Raw genomic sequence first — 8,786 nt, 5'->3', positions numbered from 1 at the left:
GACAGAGCCAGACAGAAACAGAGAGAGATGACATCATATGATCTCATAACCCCCCCATGATGAACTAAAATGTGAAAAACAGCTTTATTCTAAAGTTTAGTTAGTTAATGAAAGTCAGTTTTTTTTGCTTCTTTATTCATGTTTTTAAAGATTTACATTATCAGGAGAAATGAATGAGCTTTGTAGCTGAGAGCTACTGAGGCAAATCAGAACGTACTGAGAGACGGACCAGCACACACTGTTGGTTTTGGTCTTGTCTTGTGATTTGCTGAGGATAAAAATATGGCATATTGCCAGAATTATCCTTAAACAGGGTAGGGTCGATTCACATTTAAATGGTTCAAGTCAGGGTGACATATTGGGCCGTTCTCAGGGAATCTATATGGAACTTGATTGCTGATCAGAGTTGTCTTCTAAAGTGCCTTTTTTTGTGCTATTAATTTGGTAGTTTTAAACACTTAGGTATTTTCTCTTACTAAAGGAGGATTATTGGTAGTCTTTATACCTCTGAAAAGTTCGGCTTCAAATGGTAATTACAGTGGTTCACAAAACAATCTGAAGGTCCACATATCAGTACCAGTAATAGTTGTTATGGTTCAACTTCTAACACAGAAAATGTTTTTCTGAGTAAATCAAACTTAATCAAGCCTAACAAAAAACGAAATTCCACCCACCCTGGGTGTGTGGTCATTAAAGGGAGATGAGCTTTTTTTTTTAATGCTTAGAGCCAGGAAAACAAATAAATAAAAATAAGAATTCAGTCTTTACAGTAGTTAGTTGAAATGGAGATCTAAGCCATCTGCTGGCTTTTTATTTAAAGTTAGCAATTTAATGTTAATGTTGAAATGAACAAAGTTAAAAACATATTGTCTTCTAATTACGATTTTGGTGGCATCACTTTTTAAAAAAAAGGTAGGATTCTCTTGGTATTGGTCTGAAAAATCTGCCGTAGCGCCAAAATCTAAGCCAAGCACTTCCTGTAAGGGTTACTCATTCTGCGCTTTATCTTCAGCGTTTGCTGATGGACATCACTTGGTTTCCGGTCAAAGTTGGATGTGACTATGAAACAAACATAACATGTGGTTCAATTTTATGTGTCAATGACTGACTCAGTGAGGGAGCACATTACTGAAAAGCTCTGCAGCCTGGTTTGCAGTATCTCTCCCGCTGAAGACCTTTTTGAACTGCATACAGCACTGCAGCAAGATGGCGATGATCTTATCTGTTTTACTTGCAACCCTAAAACGACATTGTGTCAGCTTTAAAGCTGAAGCAAACTGCCTTCACGAGCAAGCTGAGAAGAAGCATGTTAAAACACCCCCGTGTAATTACAATGCAGATTTTGTGTAAACATGCAAAAGAGCGTATGCGTGGATGTTAGTTTGCACCCTTGCTTATGTCCTCGGTATTTGAAAACACACATTTTTTGAATTCCTAATCTTCTAAAATCAGCAATAAATTAATTAATGCATTCCACATTTTCACTCCAGACAGTTACTGAAAATACATTCAGTGTTTTTAACTTGTATTTAAAGTCCATAATTCAAAAAGGAGAAAAAGATCAGACAAAGAAACAATAAGACACAATTTTATTTTCCTGTAATTATTAGATAACATAAAATAACCAATAGGTTGTGGGGGATCAAACAGATGCTATGATTATGTGTAAGTACTCAGTATTACATAAATACATTTTTGTTTTTATTGTTTTGTTTTTTTTTGTTAAGCACAACAAAGTATTGGTCTTTAAAAAACGGCCAGGTTTAAAATAAATCTATGGGCAAATTAGAATGTTTTGACATAAGAAGATGTACTATGCGTTTTTCTTTATAAGCAGAGCGTGTAACTTCTTATCGTCCAGACAGATTATACAGCTATCAGCCGACTCAAGAACACACTGTAATGACAAGTAAGGAATGTGTCTGGGCTACACGGAGTTAGGCCACATATCAAAGATAGACCAAAGAGGCTCTCTGACTTGAATTCAAGTCTCTCACTGTCCTCCCTGAGACCAATATACTTCACTTATGATCTTGCTTTGCAGGCATTGTACGTTTCCAGTATAAATGGTAGCATATTGCCACCTGGTGATCAAAGCAGCATTTCAACTGAGTTTTTGTTTTCTCTTCTTTCTTTTCTTTCTGTCCGTCTGTCTTTCTTTCTTTCGTTTGTAAGATGTTGTATCATTATTACTACATTATTATTATTATTTCATTGTATATATTTCATTGTTCCAGGATAGGAACTACAGGAATCTGGTCCAAAACAGAATCACATTTTAAACAAATTCATTTCCCAAGTACTTTTTAAAGATTAAATATTATACTGTTTAAAACGTTTGGTCCTATGCATCTTTGTCTGAACTTTTTTTTTATATATATATATATATATTAGATTAGAAAATGTTTGTTTTTCTTATGTTGAAAAGGGACCTTTGATTATAAAAAGAGCCACAGATAGAAATTGACAACGTCTTTCTCTTCTTGTTTTGTCTATTCCACTGCTGATAAAATGCCACATGATAAGCCGCGGGAAAGAAAAATAAACAAATGAAATGCTGAGGCTGTGCACACGAAAACACACTACATATCCCATGACTGCTTAGCTCTTCCGCTGTGAGGTGAAAAGGTCGGGTCGTCTCGATGAGGTAACAACAAACATGGCGGCGCTCGGTACGGCGCGGTGCCTGTTTCGGGGCTACCCTCGGGTGAAACATGTGCAGAAAAGCAAACAAATGTTGATCAGATGCAGCGTAAGGACGCTGTGTAGTGGAACACAAGACAACGGTACGTCTGAATGCTATGGATATCATTATAGTTGAGTGGATTTCCTTACTGTGACGCTGACCTTGCAGCTTGTTTCGTTTAGCCTGTGCGGATGTCAAACTCGCATAAGCTATCTGTGTGGTTAAATCTGGAGTAACCTGTTGGCAGAGATATGTGTAGAGTTTAACCCATTTGACAAATGTTTAGAGTCTTTCTATAAATTCGGCTTTGCAGTTGTCATGGAGTGTCGTCCGAGTTTTGGCCTGTGTCGTTTTTAATACCAGTGAGAAGAGCACAGATCTCGGGTAAAGCTAACTCGTTACAGCTCCATTCCAGTCCCGTCTTGATCACACAATGCTCTTCTGTCGGCAGGCGACGTTAGGCACTTTTCAGTGAGCTGCCCGGGTAACTCGGGGCGTATATCTTTATGGGTCTGTAGTTTGTACAAACCAATAACTAATGTAATTTTCTTTCGCAGCCCCCTCGGACAATGCGAAGCCCCAGTTCACAGATCCGGCTGTGCAGGACATCCTTACCAGGATAACAGGCCTGGACCTGCAGAAAGTGTTCCGACCCATTCAACAGGAGCTGAAGCCGCCCACATATAAACTCATGACGGATGAACAACTGGAGCAGGTGCCCTTTCGATAAACCACAGTATCCCCTCTCAGTCATACACGCCCGTCAGGTACTTGTGTCATCCAGTCACTGGTGCGTTGTTTCCAGGCGGTGGAGTTAGCCACAGAGCAGGCTAAGAGGCTGCTGCAGATGCCCCCCTTCCTGCCGGAGAGGAAGCCCATCAGCGATGTGCTGTCCGAGGATAAGATCCTGGATGGCATGGACACAGCCAAATACGTCTTCGCAGACATCACCTACAACATCCCCCACAGGGTACACACACACACACACACACGTTGCTTTGATTTTGTGTGCATGTGCGTAAGTGGGGATGAGATGGGTGATTTCTTGATACATGCCACAGCACAATTAAAGGGTCAGAGCAGGTTTTTATTGCATTAACAAAAGCTGAGGTCAGGTTGTAGATGTACATTTGGGGAACTGAGTGAGTTCTAGCATTTTAAATTGTGCATTCAATTTTGAAGGTGTCAGCCTAACAGTTTTTTGTGGTGATGTTACACAGACTCACTTTTTTACTTTGTTGGTTGATTCATGATTTTGACAGCGCTCAAATCGGTCCCTTACCTTTCTTAGAATTGTATTTGCCGTGTGTTTCCAGGAGAGGTTCATTGTTGTCCGGGAGCCTAACGGGACTCTTAGGAAGGCGACCTGGGAGGAGAGAGACCGGCTCATTCAGGTTTACTTTCCCAAGAATGGACGCAAGCTTGTAGCACCGCTCATCTTCAAGGAGGAGAACCTCAAGGTTCGGAAATTGCAGAGTCAGACAAGATTAATGTTTTGGGTCATTAGAGGTTCTTCTTACTCCCTGACAGTAGCAGCTCTCATGTCTTTCTTTCCTCTACGTTATGTTTCCCTCAAACTCCTGCTGTAGGCATTTTTTCACCGTGGACATTTTGACTGGTCATGTTAGGAAAAGCACAGGTGTTAATAGTAACATTCATGATGGCTCTGTTCTATTCAAGTCGGACAGGGAGCCCGCAATGTACAACAGCAGGACCCCGAAACTGAGGCAGCTAAATGAAATTCAGCCATTGTTATTAGTAAATCCTTTGTTTTTCCGGTTGTGACATGTCAAAGTGTCTTTTGTGAAAAAGGCATAGTTTTTGCAGATATCAGCAGCTCCCACATTTGTGGGACACTACATTGTGTAGTGCATTATGGGACAAATGTGTACATCAACGGCACTCTCAAAAAAACGAGCGTTTTTGTATGCATGCTGATTTATTTGAGTGATCAGTTTTCAACTGACCACACCACTTAGCGTAAATCTGCTTAGACTGGGTATGTAGTATGGAAGTTAACAGCAGACTGACGTGTCATGGCAGGAAAAGCACAGGTGTAAATAATTTCACATTCATGATGATTGCATTACTTTTATGTCAGCCAGTTAAAGGGCCTTTGTTCATGCTGGATCACTGACACGACATACTGGGACACTTCAATTGAACAGAGCCCTCATTAGTGTTATAGGTGTATTAATGTCTGTTATTTTCTCGCTTTGATGTCACCTTCCTTACCAAACTCGATAGGTGGGTTTCCTTCCACCAGTTTTTATGTGCAGCCTCAGTTTGCGAACTAAAAAAACCTGAGTGTTTTTCTCGGCTGATAATGAGACTGTTACGTTCCGTAAATTAATATATGAAACAAACATAAATGCCATTTTTCCATCAAATTATCTAGATTGTTTTCACTATTGGAGGTTTGAGTGGCGCTCTTTTAATTACGTTATGCTCTTCTGCAATGGTTTTAAACCTGCAGTGCGAAATGTTTGTCTCCTCCTTCTGGCAGTGCGAGTAATTACACAAACACTGTTGCATATAGAGACATTTCCACAGTCCCAAGACAATAATCCATTATGTAGGTAGAGTAAATGTAATAGCTACACAGCCATCTCCAAATATTTTACAAATGCCAACCCGTCCAAGAGCAGTAAGGTGACATCCGAGTCTGTCTCAGTCCCATGCGCACTGCACAGTGCAGGAATTTCGCCACAGAAACGAAATTTAAAACTCTGGTATACTGCAAAAATTCAGAGAGATTTCCCTGGCGCAGACAGGCTTAATCAGCTTTGCGTGAACTCCTTTGGCAGGGGCTTGAATGTAAGGGACGTGCATTTATACGTAGAAGTGGAAACTTGGATTAATTCACATTTTCTTTAGGAGAATTTCTCTAAATTCTGTTAGAATTTGCTCTACATTTGGATATAGAGCAAATTCTAACAATCGATCTGTTGGCTCACTGCTTTGAATGAATAGAGCTGAAATACAGGGGAAAACAACATCCTAAAAAAGTAAAGGATATCAGGATTGACAGTAATTGACACTATCACCTTTGTACCAGGGATGTATTTTTATTCTTGGATATACATATTACTAAGGTCTGACTCAACATGTTGATCATCTTTGCACCATTTTTCATCATTTTTTACACGTACTAACTACTATATTACTACTACAATATAGTATGTAAGACAAGTTGATGCTGCACTGGCACAGACTGGAGACAATGACCATACATCTGGATAGAGTGTTTACCCTATATTATTCAGGTGTCTGGCACTTATGGGATAAGAGCTAATACACATTTCCGACAGGGACATGGATGGGATATTTTCAAGCACAAAGATATGACCAGAATACCCATAAGTTGTCTGCATGTATCGCAACTTATTGATAACGGTATAAGACATCCTCCCTGACAGGGGAGTAAAGGCTTGATGTCAAGTGAGGCTTGTGAACACCCACAGAGTCCTGAGAAAAGGCCTAAATAGTAAGAGTAAGGGAAAACACTTGTGTTTGTGTCCAATTTGTCACTTTTTTGACCCATTTATACTTCTCTCTCTGTTAGATGGTGTTTTCCCAGGACCGGCATGAGGATGTGTTGGACCTGTGTCTGGTCCAATTTGAACCAGACTCTTCAGAATACATCAGGGTAAGATGACATTGACCTTCTTGTTATTTTGACCTGTTCACCATCTGCACTGAAATCTGCAGAGTGTATAGACAGTGTTATACCATGAAATCCCCCAAGTAGGTTCCACATTTTCTTTGGTTCACCTGATATAGAGTGTAAAGTGGAAGGGGAAAGTGGATTGGAGGTTTCTGAATCTCTTCCTTTGTATGTGCCTTGTATTTAGGTACATGCGGCCACCTATGAGGACGTGGACAAGCACGGCAAATACGAGCTGCTGCGCTCCACCAGACACTTTGGGGGCATGGCTTGGTATCTGGTCAACGCTCGCAGGGTAGACGGGCTTATAGTGGACATGCTGAAGAGAGAGCTGTGAGTTTGTCTGTCTTTGTCTGGAATTGATGTTCAGACTGGCATATCTGACTTGAATATTTTTGTTGGAATGTTTGACCTGACCTGCTGGCAAAGATCTCGGACTTAAGTCCTCTGTGTGTGTGTGTGTGTGTGTGTGTGTGTGTGTGTGTGTGTGTGTGTGTGTGTGTGTGTGTGTGTGTGTGTGTGTGTGTGTGCGCGCCCCCCCCCCCCCCAGGTTCCACGATGCTGTGAGCCTAGTGTGTCTATTCCACATGGTCCACCCCCACAGTGAGTCAGCCCAGGAAGCAGCCAGCCAGCAGGCCACTGGCACCGACCTGCTTAAGGTGAGAACAACTCAACCCTGAACAAAATTATTTGCTGACTCCTTGCTCCTCTTTTACACTTTAAATCTCTTAGCTGTGTGTATATAAAACATTGCCATTCAATCCTGAAATTGTCCAGGTCATATAAGTTGTGTCCCCGAGGCATTAGGGTAAATCAGGAGTCAGTGTAGCTCTGGAGAGGTCAAGTCAAGGCTGTCTCATCTAAGGTTTCCTGTGTCAGAGGCTTTGATTTTTCTCCAGCGTGGGAACTGGGGGGCCAGACACAGGACACATCAGGTCTTATTAGCACTCACAGCTGCTTGGCCTTGAAGCAGACATTGAGAATGACAGCCATTTAATGTGAAAGGTTAGCAGCGGGAGAAACGTGTGTGTGTGTGTGTGTGTGTGTGTGTCTATCAGCTACAGTCACTGTCACGCAAGGCCTCTTACTTGGACATGGTTGATTTCGGAGCACTTTCTAAGTTGTGGTTTTCATGTCTACTACCAAAACAGTTAATATTGTGATTGTAGTCTTAGAAACTTATTATGCACAGCCCCAACCTCAAATTAATTGGGTTGACCTTTTTCTCCTTCTCCTTTTTGCTGACGTCTGACCTTTTGTCCCTGCAGCTCTATGCCCAGAAGGAGTCCCAGAGGTCGGGCTACATTGAGCTGGCCCTGCAGGCATATGAACAGACGGTTGCTAAAGGCTCTGCCGCCTGACAGACTCGCTCTTATATAGAAATATACAAATTCATCCACGACGAGGACCCAGTAACCATTTCCTGAAGGACATTTAAAATTGCCCAAAATATTTAAGATATGATAGCATTTATTGTTCTTTCACCGTTTGGGTCGAAGAGTAATATATGCTTCTTGACCAAGAGGAAGGCTATACACTTCACAGCCATCGATTTGAAGAACTAGCTTTGAAAAATCTTGTACAGTGCACAAAGTTTGTCATTTATTCATGTAGAGAAAATGATCTGAGCTCCGAGTCAAACCTGAAGTGTCAAGTTAAATGATGTACGTAACAAAATAAAGCAAGATCTTTGTACTTGTGTGATAAGTTCCTGGAGTAAAACAACTTGAGTTCTGGATAGCATACAATACTTTATTGAGAGACGTGCATTTAATTTACTTTTCAAGTCCAGATACATAGTACTGTTTTTGTTTATTGGATAAACTAAAAGCAGTAGTAGGTGTTGATCCTGGCGCTGAGAGGGAAACATGCACCAGGATAATAAAAAGTCAAATAAAAAGAGGTAATACAGACATTCAGTGTAACTAAATGGGGGATTTGTCCTAGTCCTTGGCTTGTTAGACATTTTTGTATATGTACTATTTATAAAAAACATAGCATTTGGAAGACACAGGCAGCCTTGTCCTACACAGAAATCTAAAAATACAGCTCTAATTAGAGTAAGTCCAGCACTTATGTTAGAGAAAAATACATTTTTAAATTTCAAGAGTTCCTCCATGGCTTTGATAACACCCTGATCAACAGTGATGTTATTAGGAATGAGGAAGGAGAAGGGAGGAGAGGTCTAAAGACTAATTTTAGTTACTCTTCATGAAGGTGTACCATCAGCTGGTAAAGATTATGGCACCTAGAAATGGAAAATATTCTACCCCTACATTAAAAAAAAAAAAAAGTTTCTTTTACTGTAAACTGATGACACATAAGTAATTTAACCCCAAATGTCAAGATGGTAGCAAAACTGTTGAAATATGTGGTGTACACCCACATCAGCCTCAGCTGGAATTTTTTTGCACTCACTGCAATGTACAGCAT

General features: G+C 40.7%; 1 protein-coding gene across 1 annotated transcript; it reads left to right on the top strand.

The window, feature by feature from the left end:
- Window positions 1–2,609: 2,609 nt before the first annotated feature.
- On the top strand, window positions 2,610–8,048 carry mrps22 (mitochondrial ribosomal protein S22). The gene is made up of 8 exons (XM_040131070.1): window positions 2,610–2,786; window positions 3,244–3,401; window positions 3,492–3,656; window positions 4,003–4,146; window positions 6,252–6,335; window positions 6,541–6,686; window positions 6,904–7,012; window positions 7,622–8,048. The coding sequence occupies exons 1-8, from the start codon at window positions 2,660–2,662 to the stop codon at window positions 7,712–7,714; spliced, it is 1,026 nt and encodes a 341-aa protein (XP_039987004.1). The 5' UTR covers window positions 2,610–2,659; the 3' UTR covers window positions 7,715–8,048.
- Window positions 8,049–8,786: the final 738 nt, after the last annotated feature.

The sequence above is a fragment of the Xiphias gladius genome, chromosome 7 (genome assembly GCF_016859285.1).
Source record: "Xiphias gladius isolate SHS-SW01 ecotype Sanya breed wild chromosome 7, ASM1685928v1, whole genome shotgun sequence".
In the NCBI taxonomy this organism is placed as follows: domain Eukaryota; kingdom Metazoa; phylum Chordata; class Actinopteri; order Istiophoriformes; family Xiphiidae; genus Xiphias; species Xiphias gladius.
This window is presented reverse-complemented; position numbering and strand designations above follow the sequence as displayed.

Bases quoted from the DNA above. Each gene is read 5' to 3' on its own strand.
- mrps22 (XM_040131070.1), top strand. From the start codon at position 2,660: ATGGCGGCGCTCGGTACGGCGCGGTGCCTGTTTCGGGGCTACCCTCGG. The intron at 2,787-3,243 runs GTACGTCTGAAT...TTTCTTTCGCAG, and splicing joins TAGTGGAACACAAGACAACG to CCCCCTCGGACAATGCGAAG. The intron at 3,657-4,002 runs GTACACACACAC...GTGTGTTTCCAG, and splicing joins CCTACAACATCCCCCACAGG to GAGAGGTTCATTGTTGTCCG.